The 22,924-nt window shown below is 38.8% G+C and overlaps 1 protein-coding gene and 1 long non-coding RNA gene across 2 annotated transcripts; one reads left to right on the plus strand and one right to left on the minus strand.

Annotated features, from left to right (window-relative positions):
- Positions 1–2,901: 2,901 nt before the first annotated feature.
- On the plus strand, positions 2,902–19,046 carry ZNF25 (zinc finger protein 25). Its single transcript, XM_046026721.1, has 6 exons — positions 2,902–3,149; positions 5,411–5,526; positions 14,647–14,773; positions 15,044–15,139; positions 17,195–17,258; positions 17,714–19,046. Exons 2-6 carry the CDS (start codon positions 5,512–5,514, stop codon positions 18,762–18,764), a joined length of 1,353 nt encoding a protein of 450 aa, XP_045882677.1. The 5' UTR covers positions 2,902–3,149; positions 5,411–5,511; the 3' UTR covers positions 18,765–19,046.
- Positions 6,858–12,425, minus strand: LOC123955114. The gene is made up of 3 exons (XR_006821214.1): positions 11,582–12,425; positions 8,960–9,075; positions 6,858–7,743 (listed from the first exon to the last, which is right to left on the minus strand). It is a non-coding gene; the product is annotated as an uncharacterized LOC123955114 (long non-coding RNA).
- Positions 19,047–22,924: the final 3,878 nt, after the last annotated feature.

Here is a 22,924-nt window from a genome sequence, read left to right on the forward strand (position 1 = left end):
TGAAAGACTTTTGTGGACATTACGGGAGTTTGATTATAGATGCGCTATTAAATAATGTACTTAGTTTTGGAGACACATACTGAAGTATTGAGTGAAATATTTATTTTAAAATGTTTTCGCAAACAAGATAAATATGGCAAAATATGAAATTGTCAAATACAGCAAATGGTACATGGGTGCTCATTTTTCATTATTATTATAAGATTGAAAGTAGAAACTTCAACAAAAGAAGGAAGAAGTTGGGACGCCTGGGTGGCTCAGTGGGTTTAGCCTCCGCCTTAAGCTCAGGCCATCATCTCAGGGTTCTGGGATCTAGCCCCGCATGGGGCTCTATGCTCAGCAGGGAGCCTGCTTCCCCCTCTCTCTGCCTAGTTGTGATCTCTCTCTCTCTCTCTGTAAAATAAATAAATAAAATCTTTTAAAAAAGCAAAAAGAACTGGGTGTATCTTTTAGACATGAAACTAATAAAAAGGAAGATATTTGTCAGTTATCAGTTCTTGTGAATAGGGAATTTAATTAAAATGTTAACAAAATGGAATCCAGTAATACAATAAGAAAGTAACATCTCTACCAAGCAGAGTTTGTCTCGAAATTGAAGAAAAGGAATTTTTCAAAATTAAGGAAGCAATGATTTTTTTTTAACTAAGCCAGAAAATATATGCATACTTAAAAGATTTTAAGTAAGTACTTCACTCAAGTAATTCCACTTATTGGGTTATAGGCTACTGTAATTCAAAGATTTATATAAATAATGCTCTTCATAGTTTTAGTTGAGTCAATACAAATATTCAAGAATTTATGGGTAAAATATGCTCATCCACAAAGTACAATAACAAGCAGCAGCCTCTAAATATGATAGAAATAGATTAAATTATACAAGGGATATTAAAAATATATTGAATTAAAAAATTTGTCAGTAGCAAAGCAGCGCTATCTATAAAATGTATGTCTTCATGGAGAAATGACAGTGTCTGTCACAAGATAAGCGCTCAAATTGACATTATTTCCAGTTAGGGTACATAAATGTATTTATTGTGTCAGTAAGTCTCTGTATGCATTTTTATGAAAGAAGTTATTTCTGTGTGTGTGTGTCCATCAACTGTGGGAATAACCAACACAGATTTGTCTTGAGAATAAGGCAAGTACTAAACAAACAACAGTGGATAAAAATGATACTGTGTGAAAATACTTGTATATCTATGTGTGAATTATTCTTCAGCAGTAAATAGCAACTGCATCTATGGTTCCCCAAGCCAAAATCTGAAATCATTTCTTTGGGCAGAATTCTGAGATGACCCTTTATTTTTAATTATTTCTCCAACACCACCCATCCAGAAAAAAGGTATGTGTGTATGAAAGAGGACTTCAGCTGCCTCCATTTTGACCTCAAACTTTCTGGTTGGTTTCTTCTTTCCAGCTTGTCTCTTGGCTCAGGTGGAAGACCAAGAGAGCAAAGAAATCCCACCCCTAACAGACACTACCCCTTTAAAGAATAAGGACTACTGGGGGTCCTCAGGACCCCACCCATGTTTGACTCCAGACAATGATCCATTGGACTTTCACTGCCCACTTATAGTACCCATTGTCTTTTGCCCCACATTTTTCCTATATAAACCATATATATAAACTATATATATAACTTTATATAAACCTTATATATATATAAACTTTATATATATATCTTTTTTTTAAAGATTTTATTTATTTATTTAACAGAGAGAGATCACAAGTAGGCAGAGAGGCAGACAGAGAGAGAGGGGGAAGAAGACTCCCCACCAAGCAGAGAGCCAGATGCGGGGCTTGATCCCAGGACCCTGAGATCATGACCTGAGCCGAAAGCAGAGGCCCAACCCACTGAGCCACCCAGGGGCCCCTATATATCTTTATATAAACTTTATATATAAACTATATATAAATATATATAAACTATATATAAATATATAAACTATAAAAATATAACTATAAATATATAAACGATATATAAACACTTTATATATAAACTTGGAAATATTTTTCAGAGCTTTGGAGTCAGTCTTTGAGATGCTTGGTTCACTGTCTTCCTTGTGTTAGCGTCACTGAAATAAATTCCTTTCCTGTTTCACCATGGTGCCTCACTATGCCTTCGGATTTTGTCAGGGGTGAGTGGCGGACTTGCTCTGTTTGGCACTCCCACAGCCAGGTGTTCCTGCACCTCTGAATGCCAGCTACCTATGTGTGTATACACGATATACCCATACTCAAATATATATATATTATATATATATTATATATATATAATATATATATATAATGGATTTTGTTTTAAAATTAATCTTACTCCCAAAAGTTTTTTGTCATTACTTTGAATGGAAACTCATTTCTGTTGTTGGCACAGGAAAGATGTCATGACGTTACTGACCAGGAAATCACTACATATTCAGTATATATTCCCTAGTGAACGGAGTTCACTATATATATATACACATATATATACATATATATACACACATATATATATATACATATATATACATATATATATACACATATATATATATATATACATATATACACATATTTTATACCATTAGCATAAAATGAGTAAAAATCTGACAGCACTCACATTAAACTCTTTTTTTTTTCTTTTGGGGAGTAGTATTACGGCACTAGTCTTCTGCTTTAGCCTACACGTATTTTCTCTTTATTACAAGTTTCATGTATCATTTGCATAATTCTGAAAGTTTTAATTCAGATGTTACAGGATACTATTCTTTGAATGTACTATTGTACTCACTTACAAGTACTTTCTTTATCTAGTGGTAGTTTTGTTTTCAAGCCCCCAGATTGCGGGTTGCCAGGTCAAAGTAGCGATCACTGTGAGTAATCACAGGGGAAGCCAGAAAATCCCAGAACTACTCTGGCGGCTGGAAAAGCCCAAATATCATACGTCGTCCAAAATGGAGATGCTGCGGAGGCTCCTGGGAAGCGTAGTTCCAGAGTGAGGCGTGGGGGCCTTCTGCGCAAGCGCTATTCCACCTTCTTTTGATAGTCGCCATCTCGTTTCACGCCTCAGGGCGGGAGAGGACTCTGGATCCTCCAGGTCTCCGCGGTGTGACAAGGGCGGGGCCTGGAACCTGCGCTGGCCGGGAGCGGTGGCCGAGCCCCTGCAGGTGTGTCGGAGGCCTCTCTGCGGGTGCGAGGCAGGGGTGGGGGGCAGGGGAAAGCGGGGTTTCCGCGGCTGCGCCGAATCGGAGAACCTGAAAGCCGCTGCCGCCCCCTTCTGAGCGCCCGACTGGCCCCCGAGAAGGACTGGGGAGGGGGGTCGGGCAAGGGGCTTTGCGGGGGACTACCCCCTGTCCACCTTCTTGGCTCACGACCTGCGGAGCCGGGCGGCCCGAGTTGGCCCGGGGCGCGGGAGGAGCGGGGAAGGACGCGGGGGGATGGCTTTTGTGACGTGGACCTTGGGCCCGCCACGTCCGCGCCGGCGTGGCTGCTGGCGCCGCAGCGCTGTCAAGCCCGGGGGGACCTGCGCGCGTCCGGCCCCCCCCACTAAGCGAGCAGGATAACCTCGGTTACGACCGGGACACTCATCTGTAAAATAATTCCAGTAACCACTGGGGCTGTTTGCTGTGTTAAATAGGGCTGTCTATATAAAGTATAAGGACTCAATAAAGGTGAGCTGCATTTATGATTACAAGGTATGCTGTTCTTTTCATTATTGGCTCATTTGATCATCATCATCATAACCATCCTTTGAATCGGTATTAATCAGCTCCATTCTAATAAATACGACTACTAAAGGTTGAGAGAGAAATTGGTATACTCAGCACTAACAGAGGAGGGTGGGTAAATTCTCATTGTTTTACTCTGGTTCATGCTGCTTCCCAAGGTAAAATCCAGTCTTCGGTTGTATTTAGTACAGTAATTGTCCGTGAGCAAAACTGCGGAGTGTGGTAGACCTAACCCGGCCGCGTAGAGTTCTATTTGCAAAATACTCTTGAGGCTTCCTCAGAACTTGTGTCAAAAGGTTAATTAAGGCCCCTCTTGCATTCTCCAACCTGTTTCTATTCTCAGAGGGCTGTTAATATGTAAACTGAAACCATAAGATGAGCCCTGAATTTTAAGTTTTATTGGAGAACTGGGAATCCTCTCCAAGCAAGAAGCTGGTTTCTAGAGAGGGGAAAATGGGACAGACTTTGTTAAAAGACAGAAACTGGAATTTCTTCCGGGCTCCGTGTTAAAGTGATAAAATGCCTCTTTTCGGGGTTTCCAGTTTATCTGGACTTAGGGCGTTTTGTAAGCATCATGCCAGCCTGAAGAGGTTTCTCCTGTCCCAGCATTATGGCATCTAGTTACCTACATAAAGTGTCCCGGGATTTATGGTGTCACATTGTTATTTTAAGGTTTAGATTTGCGTGGCTGTCGGACGATCAGCAGATGACCATGTCAAAATTCTACAAGGCCTTAATTAACTTTTACCCTAAGGCCCACACCAGGTTGGAGGGGACAGTGAATTCCAGGGTATTGTCTGGATTTGTAGCATTGAGTGAAGACGTACAGAATAAAAATGGTACAGGAAAGGTGGTTCAAAATTATCTAATTCCTCCTCTTAAATAATAGCATTGAAACAAAGTCACTAAGTGTGTTAATAGCAGAGAATAAAAGTCTCCAGGTCGTCCAGTATACCATGTTTAAGTCAAAACAAGTTTCATGGAGAACTGATTTTGGAGAAACTGCAGTTTAAGGAGAACATGTTAATTTTTGAGGGCTTTGAAGACTTTCTAACTTTGTAGAGTTTATATTATTATTATTTTTTAAAGATTTTATTTATTTATTTTATTGACAGATCGCAGGTAGGCAGAGAGGCAGCCAGAGAGAGAGGAAGGGAAGCAGGCTCCCTGCTGAGCAGAGAGCCCGATGCGGGGCTCGATCCCAGCACCCTGGGATCATGACCTGAGCCGAAGGCAGAGGCTTTAACCCACTGAGCCACCCAGGTGCCCCCATATCAGTATATCTTTTCAACATTATTTGTAATAATTATTGTAATATTGTATTTTCAACATTATTTGTAATGCCAGCATCAGGGTCCATACTTTGGATATATATTATACACCTTTATTATACACATTGATCTTTATTATACACATTGCCTAACCTGCTGTTTTTTGGATGTTTAAGTTTTCAGTTCTTTTGTGTTTTTAGTAATGGACATTTTGGTCCATCTAGTAAATGGGTACATAATTTTCAAAACAGTCAGTAGGAAAGAAATACTCAGATTCACTCAGAAATTTTCCCAGGTTCATGATTGTATCAGAGTCACCAATGAACAGGTGGGTACTCCTTTACCACAGTCCTTCTATTTCTCTTCATGGCTCAAAAGGCTATTTTCCCAGGAGTTTGTTTTACTAAATTGTATGGAAATTTGTCACAGGTGATTCCTGAGCTGCACGATAAGGTCTTTTAAGACTCCTGTCTTCCAACTTTCTGTGTTCTGGCTTCATAGTTTCTGTCCTTTCCCAAGAGAAGCAGAAAATGAACAACTATCAGGTGAGTCATTTCTTTAGCCCTTTGTGTGTGTGTTTGTGTATTTTCAGTGAGTTTTATAAAAGTCCAAACTTTAAACTCGAAAAATGGAAATACTTAAAAATCATGTTAAGGGAAAATGCTGTTTGAATAGCACAGCAGTTCCAAAGTGTAGTCTGCAGACTCCTGGGCCTTTACAAGAGGCCTGTGAGGTCAGAACATAATACTAGGATGCAAACTGCCTTGCACACTGACGGTGCGAGAGAGTGGAGACCAGGTTGCTGCCTGTTTGGCATGAATCAAGACAATGATACCAATGACGGTATTTCTCTGCAGTGTACTTACAATAAAAAACTGCCACCTTTACTTAAGGGTATATCTTTGGTGAAACAGTAGAAATTGATTTTTATTAAATCTTGATCCTTGAATACACATCTTTTTAATATTCATTCTGACAAAATGGGAAGTTAACATACAGTACCTTTGCTACATACTGAGGAATGATGGTTGTTCAGAGGAAAAGCACTTGTGTGATTGATTGGTGAGCTCACCTAGTCACCTTTTTCATGGAATACTACTTTTACTGGAAAGAGCAACTGGCAGACAAACTGGTTATTTGGATGGGTGTTTACCAAACCTTTTCTCAAAAATGGCAAAACTGAGCCTGTCATTTTAAGGGAAATAACTCTCAGTATATCTTGCCAATGCTAAAAAGCTGAGCTTTCAAGTGAAAAAGAATTTTGGAAAACTTGTATCCTCCACTGTGAAGCTGACACCCTCTAATACTTAAAGACTTTTCTGAGGAGAAATGGTAAGGATACTAACAAATGTGATATATTTTTTGTATGTGTCTGCATTTTGAGTAATATTTTCTTAAAAATTATTTGAGAATGAGTGAGCATGTGTGCACAAGCAGGGGGAGTGGCAGAAGGAGAAGCCAGCTCTTCGCTGAGTATGGAGGCCCATGTGGGGCTTGATCCTAGGACCCTGAGGATAATGGCTTGAGCTGAAGACAGACGCTTAACCGACTGAGCCACCCAGGTGCCCCTTGAGTATATGCTCAGAGGCAGTTTAGGACAGCATGACATAGAGAAGTGAGGAAAAAACAAGTTGGCTAGGGAATGCCACTCTAAAAGGTAGTATCTGAAGAAAGTCCTGGTTAAAAGAGAAACTGAACCAAGCAGAACTCTGGGGGGAAAAGCATTCTAGATAGGAAGAACAGCAAATACAAACACCCTAAGGCATGTTCCAGAAATGGTTCAAAATATTGAAGCTACAGAGTGTAGGACCTAAGGGAGATTGAGCTAAAAGGGAAAATCAAAGAGGTAGAAAGGGCTGGAATATGTAGGGCCTTGTAGGCTGAAGAAAACGCTGAATTTCAGTTTATTTAAAAATCATACTTAGGCAATCAAAGGAATGTACATAATGTATATGTAAAATTTAGGGAATACCAATGAAACACAGGTATATCCCTTATCTGGCTTAAGAAATGAAAATTACTACTATCTTTGAAGCCCCTGTGTGCCCCTCCTTCTCATCTCACCATTTATTACCCAGAGAAACATGAAGCCTGACTTCTGTGGTAACCATTTCTTTGCTTTTATCATTTAATGTTTTAAAAAAAAAACTGTATTTGCCAATTAATTTTCCAGTCCTTTGATAAGCACTTAACATAGTCAGTCTACGTAATTCTTACAGCCCAACTTTTGAAGTGGTTTATGGTAGTAATTATGTTAACTAAAAATCCTAGTCTTTGGGCCTGATGATGGGGAGAAAGAGGCTCTGGAAAGAGGGAGAAATAATGGAAGAAGAAGCTTAAAATAAACCAGTCTGTTCAACAGTTCTGGTTTAGTCTTGTACATCTTTTACACAACATTCTCCATATCCAAAATTCATTCAGGGGTTCCACAACGTTTCCCCCATGTTATGCTCTGTAAATCTCTGACTGGTCAGTTTGGACAGCACAAATGACAGGTCAGCCTTTTTGTTTTCTGAAGTAATTTTGAGTGTAGTCTCACTACTGACTCTTGGAAAGGTTTATTTTATGCAGATACTGTAATTTTTTGTTTGCTTGTTGCCATTTTGGCCAAATGAGATGATTTTTTTAAAATCTCTTCTTGTATCTTTCAGGTTGTATTGCCATACATTTCTTCTGTTTGAAAACATCCTTTATGTTATTTTTATTTTCACTTGCTTGTTTTAATGCAGGTCTGCTGGTGGAAAATTCTGAGTTTGGTTTATCTGAAATAAAAACTTTTTCACTGTGTAGAGAACTCTTGGTTGACAAGTCTTATATTTTAAAACATTGAAAACCATTCACTGTCTTCTACTGATATTACTGAAAATCAGACCTCTAAAGTAAATTTGCATTCTGGGCTAGCTACTTTTAAGATACCTTTAACTCTGCTGTGTATATATGTGGATTTTTCTTTATCCTAATGAGATTTATCATACTTCCTTTGGGAGACACCCCACCCTGGAGCTCTGCTGCCAGCCTGTGGAGGGTTGTTGCCATGTACTCAGTAGAGGCTTATGGAGAAAACTAGTGGCTCTTTGTATTTCAGACCATTCATATTGGTTATGAAGCTTTCTATCTGGTTCCAGAAACTGCTTCCCCAACTTATAATAAAATGATCACTTTGAGACATTTGATGGGAAGTAAAAAAAAGTCCTGTAGATACTAGGCTTCTATTTAGTGGCCTTTTGAATGTGAAAACTCCACAGGGCATATTGGTGTTCACTGGTTCTGTGACTGGAGTTCTTAGGGATTCTAATACATTACAGAAATCCATAAGCAAACATTAAAATTTCGTTGAGCTGGGGTCCTGATCTCAGGGTCCTAAGATCAAGCCCCGCATCAGGCTCTCTGCTCAGCGGGGAGCCTACTTACCCTCCCTCTCTGCCTATGTGATCTCTGTCAAATAAATAAAGTCTTTAAAAATTTTTTTTTTTTTTTTTTGTTGAGCTGGGCTGATTCCCTCTCTCCCCTACTTGTCCCTAAAAGAGAAAGTCATTGTGGTTTTCTCTTCTGCAGTGTTCATCTGTTGTGAATTTTTTCCTTTGTTCATCATTGGATTCTCAGTTCTCTGACAGGTTTTGGAAAACTAGGTTAGGGGCTTGTTATTATTGTTAGGGTGAGATCCACTTCTCTTTTGTCTCTCTACATTCTATTCAGAACTAGCTTTTTATCCTTATGGTCAAGATGCTAGCTCTAAGACTTTCTGCTAAGCCTATGAAATTTGAAAATGCCCCCAAAATTCAAATTCAAGGTATGGGACTCATCCCAATCAATTTCTTTTTTCCTAGGATTTTGGTCCCTCCAGTTTTGGTGTGATGGTAATATCTGATGCTTTCCCACAGCCATTCTTAGTGTATTTTCTGGGGTTTGGTTTTTATTCTTATTTATTTTATAATTATGGCAAAATATACATAAAAAATTTTTTTTTTCCAAACTTACCATTTTAACCATTTTTAACTGTATCGTTCAGTGGCATTTAAGTACATTCACATCATGGTACCATCATCATGACCATCCATCTCCAGAACTTTTTTCATCTTGCACAACTAAAATTCCTTTAAAAAAACAAACAATTCATTTATTTATTTATTTATTTATTTATTTATTTATTTATGTGACAGAGAGACAGAGAGAGAGAGAGCATACGTTGGCAGAGCAGCAGGCAGAGGGAGCGGGAGAAGCAGGCTCTCCAATAACTCCCTATTCTGCCTTCCCTTGGGTACCACCAATCTACTTTCTGTCTATAAACCTGACTATTCTAGGTCCCTCATATAAGAATCACACAGTATTTGCTGCTTTTAATTGGCATATTTCACTCAGTATAATGTCCTTAAGGTTCATCAGTGTAGCATGTGACTGGATTTCCTTCCCATTAATAGCTAAATGATATTCCATTGTTTCTATATACCGTATTTTATTTGTGCATTCCTTTTTTCCCCTGCTATTTGACATGTTTTATTAAAAATCAGGATTCTAGGGGCACCTGGGTGGCTCAGTGGGTTAAAGCCTCTGCCTTTGGCTCAGGTCATGATCCCAGGGTCCTGGGATCAAGCCCCGCATCGGGCTCTCTGCTCAGCAGGGAGCCTGCTTCCTCCTCTCTCTCTCTGCCTGCCTCTCCGCCTACTTGTAATTTCTGTCTTTCAAATAAATAAATAAAGTCCTTAAAAGAAAACAAAAAAAAAAAAATCAGGATTCTATACTTTTTAATGAGGTCCATGTTTCCTTTTGCACCCAGTTAACTTAATATTCACACTTCCCTCCTTCGATGCAGCCTCTTTTCTACTTTTAGTTGTGGAATTTGGCCAGTCTTGGGGTTGTTTTCTTGGGTTACTTACGCTGAGGTGTTATCTAGTTGTATCCAAGGGCAGTTGCGAGCTGAGGGTCTTCCTGCTCCATCATCTTCCTAACCTCTCCTTTATGCAGTCATCTGTTGATGGACACTTGGCTTTTTTGCACCTCGTACCTACTGTGAATAATGCTGCTATGAACACTGGCGTACAAATTCCCGTCTGAGTCCTTGCTTTGAGTGTTTTGGATATATAGGAGTGAAATTGCTGAATCATACGGTAATTCTTTAACTTTCTGAGGAACCAATGTACTATATTTCTCTGTAGGAGTTGTACCATTTTACATTCTCATCAGCAATGCACAAGGGTTCCAATTTCTCTATATCCTTGCCAGTACTTGGTGTTTTCCTAGGTTTTTATGTTGTTATTGCTATGCTGAAAGTAGTCATCCTAATGGGTGTGAAGTCATTTTTGTTTTATACTGTCTTTTATCTTCTTTATTCTTTAGCTTATTTATTCTTGACTCTTTAACTTACAGCAAAATTCTCTCTTTTTGGGTATACAGTTCAGTGAGTTTTTTTTTTTTTTTTAAGATTAAAAAAAATTTTTATTTGACAGAGATCACAACTAGGCAGAAAGGCAGGCAGAGAAAGAGGGGGAAGCAGGCTCCCTGCTGAGCAGCAAGCCGGACGTGGGGCTCAATCCCAGGACTCTGAGATCATGACCCGAGCTGAAGGCAGAGGCTTAACCCACTGAGCCACCCAGCTGCTCCCAGTTCAGTGAGTTTTGACACATGCATAAAGGCATACAGTCATCACCACAGTGAAGATACAGAACAGGTTCACTGCCTCAAAATTATTTTGGTTCCCTCCACCACTAATTCCTGGCAATCACCAATTTATTCTTTATCCCTAGAATTTTGCCTTTTTCTGAATATCATATAAATGAAATCAAATAGTATGTAGTTTTCTGAGACTACCAATTTTCATTTAGCATAATACATTTGAGATTTAATCATACTGATTGTATGCACAGTTCATTCTTTTTTATTACTGAATAGTACTGAGCTGTACGTATGTATCCAGTTTATTAACTCATTCACCAGCTGAAAATTATTGGGTTTTCTGCTTTGTGGCAATTATAAAAGGAGCTGTTACAAACAACTGCATTTAGATTTCTGTGTGTTCACAGATTTTCATTTATCTTGGGGGTAAATACCTAGGAATGTGCTTGCCTGGCTCATATCCAGTATTGTGATTAACTTTATAAGAAACTGCCAAACCGTTTACCAGAGTAGCTGTATGACTTTGTGTTCCTACCACCATGTACAGAGTTCTACCTGTTTCGCATTCTTGTCAGCATTTGGTATTGTCAGTAGTTTTTTTTTCAAATCATGCTGATAGGTGTGTAGTGGTATCTCATTATGGTTTTAATTTGCATTTATCCTAATAACTAATATATTGAAAATGTTTTAATGTGCTTATATCCTACCCATATATCTTCTTTTGGCGTGCACTTACCAAGTTTCTCTACCTTGGACTTTTACATTTCAGTTTTGAACTAGAACTGCCCATTAGTTGTGAGTCTCTTTCTTTGGCTTCCTAAGCACTCTCCTCCTGACCTGCCCATTTATTTAGAGTTCTGCCAGCTTCAGTCTTGTCCTAGTTTCTGCTACCATTATCTTGAATGTTGTTGCTTTCAGATTTCTTTTCTGACTCTTCTGGAACTCCGTTTTTTAAATGTATGACAATATTATTTATTGAAATTTACTTACATTTATATCTGCCCAAATGGGACAATTCCAGCTCTGTGTTCCTCAGTCACTTCACAGTGTGAACAAAATTCAACTCTGTCTGCCAAACGGATTCTTTTGTTTTCCAGTTTTCTTTTATGGATTTCCTAGTTGCCACAGAATGATGTTAGTTGGCAAAGTATAAATGTTCCAGCAGGCCATAACCCATCTCTGCTGTATTAGCTAGGAGAGAGGAAACTTCTGTTTCTGTACAAGTTGGGAGATCACTGTCATGAACAAAAACAGCTTGGAGCTCACCCCAGAGCAGGAAGTCAGAACGGCACTGATGGAAGAGGAAAAATGGCGAGGTCACAGTTGTAGAGCAACATAAGATAAGTGGTCAAGTGGGCACAGCCACAGGCAGTGGCGCTCACCCTGACTGGGGAGATGCAGGAGAGGTCTGAGACCGGAATCCAAGGACTGGCACTGGGAGTAAAAAAGGAAGGGACTTAAAAGACTGTGTGCAGGAACAGATGGCAGCTTCAAGAAGTCAGCAATACAGAGGAAAAGTAGAATCCCTCGTGTGCTTGGAAGTGAAGGCAAATCAGAAAACATGCAGCTGAAACCAGGTGTCCTAAAGAAAAGAGTACATTATCTCAGATTCTAAAGATTTCCTTCAAGAATGTGAATATACTCTGGCAACAGAGAGAGGTCTTTGAACTAAGGACCAGGGTTAACACTTCCATCCCTTCCCACCATAAAATGAGGTTTTATCTTCATTTGATCATGAATAAAAAATGTTACTCAACATGCAGACAATACTAAAAGAAAAAAGTAGGGGCACCTGGGTGGCTCAGTGGGTTAAGCCTGAGCCTTCAGCTCAGGTCATGATTCAGGGTCCTGGGATTGAGCCCTGCATTGGGTTCTCTGCTCAGCAGGGAGCCTGCTTCCTCCTCTCTCTCTGCCTGCTTGTGATCTTTGTCAAATAAATAAATAAAATCTTTAAAAAAAATAAAGAAAAAAGTAGAAAGTGTGAAACACTTTGTCCACTGACGTCAGTATTCCTTCCCAAACAAACGCACAGTACAGAAGAGTATACCTTTCCAATATTAAGGAGTTTCAGATAGGAAATAACTTTAAAACCCAGAGATTAAAGACTAAGAAACTGAAAAATAAGTAGATGTGAAATATAAGTAAATTAACTTGGGAAAAAAATAGTAGGATAGAAAATCCTGTCAGGTTAGAAGATTAAATGACAGTGTACCTCAGGAGAAGAGAAATCCAAAGTCCAGTAACTGGCATGTGGCAGAGGAAATGGAAGAGACCATGGAGAGGGGGAGGGGGTGGGAGTGCTGGTAAGAATCAACCAGAAAGAGGAAGAGAGAGTAACAGGAAATAAAGTAGAATCCCTGAATAACAAAACTTAAATACTGGAAGAGAGCTAATATTTAATCCAAGGAAACTTTCCATTAAAAAAAAGAAACAATTACATTATTGAAAAGGCTCTGTGTGCCAGAGAGAACTGGCCCAGGGTAGTAAACCCCAAGAGAGAGTCTACTAAAACTACTAGACTTACTTAAAAGTAGAGAAAAAGTCCTCTAGATCACAAGGGAAAAAAGTCTACATCACTTGCCCAGGAAAGAAAATAAAATTGACATAATTCTTATTGCCAACATATATATAAAACAAGAAGCAAGAACTTATATTCAGCAGAGAAGTTCTTCACGTTTTCACATGTCAGGTTCTGTGGAATATAAGCAAAGCAATGATTGGAGGAAATTTCATAGCCTTAAACAGTCCTACCAATAAAAATGGGAGAATGAAAATAATTAGCCTTATGATTCTAGCTATTATCAAACTCTGTAGATACTGTGGGAGTTATCCTTCCCTTCTCTCAATGATTATTCATTTCAAATGAAGGTATGTTTCTTCCCCCCCCCCATTGCGGCTATTTTAAATGTTTATCATTCCGTTCACATATGCCTCTAATTTTCTAACACTCCGTATTTCTGGTGTGGTCTTTGGCTCTTCCACTTAAGTGTTTTCTTCTCAACTACCAGGCTACCCCCTGGAACTCTAGCACTTCACATCTGTCTCTTCACTGGCTCCCTGTTATCTCCCTAACTCCCTGTTGAGTGGGTGACCATCCCTAAGATGTGGTAGGACACCCCACAAAGTATAAAAATGGTGTGAAGGGGCGCCTGGGTGGCTCAGTGGGTTAAAGCCTCTGCCTTCGGCTCAGGTCATGATCTCAGGGTCCTGGGATCGATCCCCGCATCGGGCTCTCTGCTCAGCAGGGAGCCTGCTTGCCTTCCTCTCTCTGGTTACCTCTCTGCCTACCTGTGATCTCTGTCTGTCAAATAAATAAATAAAATTAAAAAAAAAAAACTTTAAAAAAATGGTGTGAAACAGTAGAACATCTATTCATATTTTTGTTTCTTATAAATAGAAAAACAACTTGTCAATTTTTAATAAAGACTATTATAAATTTGTTTATAAGCAGACACCCATTAAGTGGGTATACAAAATATATTTTAATGGCCCAGAGACACACTCAGAATTATTCCATGTTCTGTCACCTGACTGGACTGTATCACCTTCTAAGTAATCTCTCCTATTCTCAAATCATGCTGTGTTATTTGTAACTTTTCTAAACTTGCCATTTTTCATACATCAAGGCCTTTGCCAACTGTTTTTTTTATTCCCAAAGTTTGTTAGCTTGACTACCTAGTAAAATCTGATTTGATAATATATAATGCAAATATCTATCCCCATTTGTGACCATCATATCTGGTATAGGTTTCTGTGAGAACACCTGTTATGCATATTACATTCAAGTATACGTCTTTGCCTCCTTGTCACAGTGTAAGCTCCTTGATAACAGGCATAGTTGCTTTCAATTCATCCCTGTATCTCCAGCAGAGTTCCGGGCATGGGTGGTATCTCAGTAAATACATATTGAACACTTCACCTATGTACAGAGTAGCAAAGTATCTTAACTTTCTAGAGTACACTATGTGGCTGGCAGGTTAACAGCTACTTTACAGTGTCTTTTTGTGGTGCTCTACTCTGATAACTTCAGTTTGAACTGAAATATGTTGCTACAGGGACCAGTCACTTTCAAGGATGTTACTGTGGAATTCAGCCGGGAAGAGTGGCAGTTAATGAATGATGCTCAGAGGACCCTATACAGAGAAGTGATGCAAGAGAACTATGGTCTCCTAGTCTCAGTGGGTGAGATACACTTCCACATATGTAACTACCAGTAGTTTGCATTTCCTTTCCCAGGTGCTGGACTGCATAGTATTAGCTTTGTTTCAGGGGTCAAAGCTGACAAACCATTTTGGGTACCAGGAAAAATATGTGTCCCCACCCTCCCATTGAAATAATCTACATCTGCCAAGCCTAAGTGGGACCTTCATTGTTCTGCTAAAGCTGCATTTCCTCATCCTTCAGAATCCCTAAATTCCAAGTAATCTATATTACATACTTTTCCATTAATAGGTTACCGTGTGAATAAGTCGAATGCAGTCTTCAAGCTGAAACAAGGAAAAGAACCGTGGATATTGGAAGTGGAATTTCCACATCGGAATTACCCGGGTGAGTGAGGACCTGTGGCGCCTGTTGCTAGTGAGGTGGTTGGTGCCTTTTGCATTCTGAAATATTTTTAGGCATCTTTTAAAATGCCCTATACTGGGGTGCCTGGGTGGCTAAGTGGGTTAAAACATCTGCCTTCAGCTCAGGTCATGATCCCAGGGTCCTGGGACTGAGCCCCGCATCGGGCTCTCTGCTCAGAGGCGAGCCTGCTTCCTCCTCTCTCCCTCTCTGCCTGCCTCTCTGCCTACTTGTGATCTCTGTCTGTCAAATAAATAAATAAAATCTTTGGGAAAAAAAAAATAAAATGCCCTATACTTTGGAAAAAGCCAAGGATTCTTGGATCTGCATATGCAAGCACCATTAAATCACACCTCCAGTTTTCATTTTTCCACATCAATTCCTCCTTTGCCAGACTTTTAAAAATAGACTTCTCTTTCCTATATACAAAATCTAATCGCGGCCTAACCCTGTCTTAGATTTTTATCTTTCTTCTAGAATTCCCAGTTACTAGAATTCTAGAACACTGTGATCTCAAATCTGATGATAAATTTTTCTCCAAATGTCATTCCCTCCCTTTACTAACAATGAGATGCCTCAGTTATTTTCAACACCGGTTTTATTAACTTCCGTTTCTCTCTTTAAACTCTGAAATACCAGATTATAAACCTTTATGCCTTTCATCAACTACATTATTTCAGAGCTGATGCCTCCTTTTACATGTGGTTTGTCTTTCACACAAAGTATTAATTATTATCCCTTCTAAAATCTACCACACCTTACTTGGGAGTATTGTAACACGAAGATTTAAAAAGCTAAAAACAAGCCAAAAGACTAAGATGATCTCACTCTGCTTCTGTAAATGCTTTTCTTATACTCCTGACTTGTGTACTTATGTGTTGCTGGGACCAGGACAATGTCTCGTATCTAGTAGTTGTTCACTAGGTATCTGTTGAAAGACTGAATGTGAATTTTAGTAAGAGGCAGGCACTGTCTTCTCTGTGCCCTTCTCAGGAACTCCTGCAAGGGTTCCCCCTTTCCTAAGACCAAAGACACACAGGATCTTGTTTCCTGAGTGTCCTAGTTAGCCTTGTCCAGGTCCTCATCAAGTAGCATCTTCTGTCTTCCACACAAATGCTACGAAATTCCAACCCCAAGCCTCTGCTCATAATCTTTCACTTTCTGTCAAGCATTTAAGTTTTTTTACACTCTTTACATTCATAGTGGCTAACACATAGCTAACATAGTGGCTAACATAGTGACTAACACTACTCTGGAGATGCAGTATTTGGTGATCAGGCTTGAAAATCGTTGCTGCTGCAAATGGGAGTGCATCGTATTTTATGATGGCTTACATTCTCCTCTTTTTAATCATCTTTCCTTTTGGATATATGTGTTCTTAGGTCTTCTGTCCCCGTGAAAATTAAGACTGCTAGATGGAGAGTGAGAGCTCAAAGTGTGAAACTGTTCCTCCACACACGGGAAACTGGCGTGCCCAGAAAATCACGTTAGCGTTGGCATATAGATTGTTGCGTGCGGGTACAGAGGAAAGCAAGCAGAAGTTTACAGTCTGCTAAAATAACACAGCAAATTAATTTTGAGCTGACAAAGACCTGTTAGCTTTTCATCCAGTTTCATCTTTCCTCTGATATTTCCAGTAAACACAGCCGTCTTCTAATTTTTCTTTTCACCCGACTTACTCTGTTTGTCAGGGGCTTAAAGCATTCTGAGTTCCAAAGTCTTCTTCAGCAGCACTCTGAATATCTTTTCTTCTCTGCTCCCTATTCTCCCCATCCCCCCTTAACTTTTTCCTCCCCAATTTTTAAGGACATATTTTTTGTAAAGTGCTAGAAGTACTTAGGTTTATAACTACGTTTCTTCCTGAGTCTGGTACCATCTTTTTAATGTTTATGTTTTTTTTCTAAACCAGTGGGTTAGATGAAATTTGCATTTGAGAGTTCCCTTATTTGGGGAGATTGGCCTGAAGCCTAGGAATTAACTCTACAACCATAATAATAACACTGAGATTTATATAATATTAAATTTTGGATTTCTTTATAGAAGATCTCTGGAAAATTCATGACAGAGAAGCGAAATGCCAGGAAAGCCGAGCTGAAAATTCAAGGCAAGTCCAAGATTTCGATTTTAAAATTAGAAGCCTTGTAATAAGAATGGGAGTACTGGAAGTGGGACAACACTAGTTCATATTAAATGTGAGAAAACTAACACTGGAGTGCATTCCGAAGCATGTAATCCAAATGGGAAAGTTCTCTTCCATAATGGAGATCTTATTTAGGACCAAGAGATTCAAACTTTGAAGTTGCCTTTTAATTCTTCTGAGGTACACAGTAAGGGAGGCATTGTAGATAGATCTCAGGCATTTGAGAGACTCTGTGCATACAATGCAAGGGAAGGTTCCTTCTACCAAATGGTAAACCACAGTGGTGTCAGAGAACATTCATAGTGGAGAAACTGTGAATCTACTCTATAGATTCTGTATCTGTAGACAGGAAAAATCTCTAGAAATGGTTCTCAGCGAGTGTGCCTTAGACATTACTGAATTTGGAAATTTCTCTCCAGGAATGGAGAACTCACAAAACACCAGCAAACTCAAGCCAGAGAGAAAATCCATAAATGCAATGAATGTGGAAAGTCCTTCTGCCAGAAGTCTATCCTCGTAATACATCAGCATATTCATTCAAAGGACAAACCCAGGGAATGCGGGGAATCTGGCTCTAGAAACGGAGACCGCACAGTACAACAGAAAACTCCCACCAGAGAGAAAACCTATGAATGTAAAGAGTGCAAAAAAACTTTCTATCACCTGTCATCTCTTAGTAGACATTTGAGGACTCATGCAGGGGAGAAACCCTACGAATGTAATCAGTGTGAGAAATCCTTCTACCAGAAGCCACACCTTGTAGAACATCAGAAAACACACACAGGAGAGAAACCCTTTGAGTGTAATGAATGTGGGAAGTTCTTTTATGTTAAGGCATACCTCATGGTACATCAGAAAACACACACAGGGGAGAAACCGTATGAATGTAAGGAATGTAGGAAGTTCTTTTCCCAGAAATCACACCTCACAGTACATCAGAGAACACATACAGGGGAGAAACCTTACAAATGTAAGGAATGTGGGAAATTCTTTTCTAGAAATTCACACCTCAAAACTCATCAGAGAACTCACACAGGAGAGAAACCCTATGGATGTAAGGAATGTGGAAAATGCTTCTACCAGAAGTCAGCCCTCACAGTACATCAGCGAACTCACACAGGGGAGAAACCCTTTGAATGTAATAAATGTGGAAAAAACTTTTACTATAAATCAGACCTCACTAAACATCAGAGAAAACACACAGGGGAGAAACCCTACGAATGTCATGAATGTGGTAAATCTTTCTCCGTGAATTCAGTCCTCAGATTACATCAAAGGACGCACACAGGAGAGAAACCCTATGAATGTAAGGAATGTGGGAAATCCTTCTCTCAGAAGTCACATTTTATCATACATGAGAGAAAACACACAGGAGAGAAACCCTATGAGTGTCAGGAGTGCAGGAAAACTTTTATTCAGAAATCAAAACTTACCGCACATCAGAAGACACACACAGAGGGAAAAAGCTGAAAAATACTATGAATTGGGAACTTCTTTTGGAATTCATCCTTTAGAATAGATAATTCACACAATACAAAAAACTTAGGAATATCATCTAAGAAAATTTCGGTTACAGTCTTTCTTGACAGAAAACAAAATACAGAGAAATTCTTTAAATCTGTAAGGGAGAGATTTTGACCACATGTCAGACTTAACTAAGTACCAGACAACCGACAAATTGTAAAATATGAGGGAGACCATTCTTTTAGAAGTCATACTAGATTGCACAACACAGAAATCACATGAGAGAAATCCTATAAAAACAAATGAATATCAGGAAATTTTCTGACAGAGCAGCCATCAGTAGATAGCCAAAGCTCACCTGAGAAGCTCCTATCAGTCCCTTTCCTGAGCATTCAGAAACCTCTGACACCAGGTGCACTTGGAGCACTCAGAGGTCTAACTGCATAGAGCGCAGCACACACAGAAGCCTGTATCGAGAAGTGCTGCTTCCGTGAACTGCAGATCCACGATGCCAGGCTAGAACTTTGCAAGCACTCCAAATATGTGTAAGTTTCTTGACAAAAATTCCAGGAGAATCTGTACTGAGTGGGGTTAACAGGTACGCCAGAAGTCATGTTGCAGCAATCAGATTCTGAGGGGTTTTCTTTATTTTTTGGGTTTTGTTTTTTTTTTTTAAAGAAATCTACCAATGTCTAGATATTTGAAGCTTTTTAAAAAGCACAAACACATTGAAAAAAACCAGGTGACATCCTTGCACACGTGAAGAATCCTTTAGTACGTAGAACTAATGTGAGTCAGCGCGCTGCAAGACAGGCTGTGGATGTTTATGTGCACGTGGATCCATCCGTATTTGTACATAAGGAAATATGTAGCTTTGGTTCAGTAGGTTTCACGAATGTGAACATACTTCACATTATCCTGGACAGTGACTCCTGCTGTATTTTAAATGTAATATTCTTTTAAAACTGTAATGCTTCTTTTTCTCCTATTTCTTTGTATTTTTGAATGAATATAGACGTTACTGAACCAATTCTTAAGAAAGGTCAGTGAATTTTACATTAGGGACACATTTATTCATAAGAAAAGACAAATTATTTTTAAAAACAGCTGAAAACAATTAGTGCTATGTAAAGAAGTAGTATCTATCTTACTGTTGGTATTTTAGCGGGGTGCAGAGCTATCTGCATTAGAATTTTGTATGTTTTAAGAATGTTCTTCACTGCCTTTTTCTTCAGTAGAAGCAACATTGTAGTGGTTCAGAGTGGGGACTCTGGACTCCTACGGCCACAGCTCAAATTCCAGCATGGGGCATGCCACTTAACCTCTCTGTGCCTGTTTCCTTTTCTATAAAAGGGAAGTGATAATGATAGGATTGCTTTGAGGTATAAATGAGTTAATATTTTTAGAGCACTTAGAATAGTGTCTGAGACACAAGAAAAGCATATGTTAGGTACTATTATCATTATAATTTGTATTTCTTCAATTATGCTGGAGAAAAAAAAAGTTTGCTACCAGCATTCACCACTCACTTTACTGCTGTAGTGCCTTGGTTTGGCTTGGTTGTGCATTTTCCCACAAGTGATTCACATACTCAGATGTGACCCAAAGCCTGTTTCTGTAGCCTACAAGCCAAGAATGGTTTTGCATTTCTAAGTGGGTGGAAAAAAATAAAGAATATTTTGTGACATGTGAAAATTATATTCAAATTTCAGTGTCCATAAATAAAGTTTAGAACACTATCAGAACACTAATAAATATCATTTGTCTCTTTTGCCTGAGGCTGCCTTCAGCACTACAAGAGAAGAGTTGAGTAGTTCTGACAGAGACCATATGGCTCACAGAGCCTACACAGCTACTACAGCTACTATCTGGCACTTTACAAAATTAAGTTTTTCTGTTACTTAGAGCTGAAAACACCACAATCAATGTATATGATGTACTTTTCTATATGTTATGTTTCAGAAATGATGCATACAGCAATTTGTGGATGGGTGGTTTTGTGCAGTGTATTTATTTTGTACGTTGTATTTATATGTTAAACGCCTAAGCATTTGAATTTTTTCAAATAAGTGTGTTTTATTTGTTGAACTGTTATAAAATCAAAACATTTTCTGATGGAATATAGCAGTACATGTATAAAATAAACATTGTTTAAATTAGATCAAATTGTTAATTGGTCCTTACTTAAAAAATATTCCCTTATTTTCTTCCAAGTCAATGGCCAGTGTTCCCTATATCATTTTATAATTTTCTCACTATCCCATGACCATCTTTGTCATACTTAACTAGCATAATCTTGTAACAAAAATCTTACAATACCCAACTCCACCAGCTCCATTACTAGTAATCTACATTACTAGTATTACTAGAGTACTAGTAGAATTATTTTATTGCCTAACTTCATGATTGTTAAATGCCACTCCGATCTGAATCCTGCCACCTTTCTGCCCCTTCCAAATGAGGACTGTCTTGAAGCTCAACTTCATAAACATGGCTTGATTTGTCTGCTGTTTACCACTAATGAACACCTATTTGTGATACTCAGTAATTGCTTTGTTGTCTATGTAACTTCTGAATACTCAAATATAATAAATATTGTTACCAATACTCTACCCAATACTGACATAAGCATGCCATCTTGATTACAGCTATGCCTTTGGAGAAGTTCTTTATTTCAACCTGCTGTGAAAGCAAATATGTTTCCTAATTTCCCCTGGCTTCTCAATCAAAAATTAAGAAGTATTGCTTTTTGCCCTGAAACAAATAATACATTATATGTTAATTAAAGAATTACTGCTTTTTGAGGAAAATCCAATAACTCTGTCAAACCTGTCATTAAGAATAAAGTCTGTACTGACCTGTACCCCTGGGATAAATAATACATTATGTTAATAAAAATAATTTTTAAAAAAGGATAAAGTCTGTACTAATGAAAAGACTTTAAAGATACTCTGATGAGAATAAAATATTCCTGGCCTTCAAAGTCTAGAAGGGTGGAGGGAGACTGCCTGTCTCTTGGCCACAGTTTTAATCCATGAATTAGTTAACCACAAGAGTTAATGAATCAAAAAAAAAAAGAAGAGTTAATGAATCAGAGACAACTGATCATCAGATCAACTGATGGGTTTTTCATCAGCACACATACTTACAAGAGCCAGCCAAACCAAAAGCTCCACATTTCTGAAGGGCAATCAGCAATAGCATTCACTATGACTATGTTCTGTAAAGTCAGAAAGTCAGCTACAACCTCACTCCAGTGACCAAACTTTTACAACTGAAAGCCAGCCAGTCAGTCCTTCAACATTCCTGTTTTTGAAAGCCCACCAATCGCTGAATCTATCTCCCAAGTCTTCTATCACTTCTTACGTTCCTGTACTGATTTATAAGTATAGCCCATCTTTGGTTAGTATGGTGGCCAAAGAAAGACAATATCAGACAATATCATATTTCATTCTAAAAATTTTTTTTTTCCCTCATCCTCGTCAATCTTCCCTGGTCTCGTGACTTGCTTTGACTCAGTAGAATATGGCAGAAGTCCCAAACCAACCCTTTAGGAAGTGTGGCAGTTTCCACTTTCCTTCTTGACGCTAATCACGCAGTAAGTTCAACTAGTCTGAAATTACAAAGCTGGGAGGAAACTCAGTCCATGAGGAGAAAGCCCCATATAATTCCAGACATGTGAGCAAAGTTTCCTTAGACCTGCACTAGCTCATCACTGGCTGAATTTAGCAGGCCAAACAAGACTTCAGCTAATGCCAGGGGAAGCAGAGAAACCATTCACTCTGCCTACAAGAAATAATCATTTTAAGCCAGGAAGTTTTGGGTGTTTTTGTTACACAATTAACAGATAGCTGAAACAGAAAGTGAGCCATAAATCAAGCTTGTTGTAGACACTGATTAATCTCTTCTATCTCAAAAAGTTATGCAGCACATGAAGCCCTGAGAAGTTTTGCCACATTAGTAACACTACAATGACCACTGTTTAATCTGATGTCTAAAAAGGATTTGCCACATACAACAATCTACCCCCATGACAGAGAAGCAATCCCAGCTCAACTACAGCTGTATGCTGGAAATTAAAAAGACTAAACTCCAATGATGGGGAAATTGTCCAGATAGTTTTTTACAGTAAGGATTCTACTTAAGAGATTCAACAGGTGACCAGA

The sequence above is a fragment of the Meles meles genome, chromosome 13 (assembly GCF_922984935.1).
Source record: "Meles meles chromosome 13, mMelMel3.1 paternal haplotype, whole genome shotgun sequence".
In the NCBI taxonomy this organism is placed as follows: Eukaryota; Metazoa; Chordata; class Mammalia; order Carnivora; family Mustelidae; genus Meles; species Meles meles.

What these genes read in the sequence shown, in the direction of transcription:
- ZNF25 (XM_046026721.1), top strand. An exon ending in TGGTCTCCTAGTCTCAGTGG is followed by an intron (nt 14,774 to 15,043) that starts GTGAGATACACT and finishes TTCCATTAATAG; the next exon opens with GTTACCGTGTGAATAAGTCG. An exon ending in AGCCGAGCTGAAAATTCAAG is followed by an intron (nt 17,259 to 17,713) that starts GCAAGTCCAAGA and finishes ATTTCTCTCCAG; the next exon opens with GAATGGAGAACTCACAAAAC.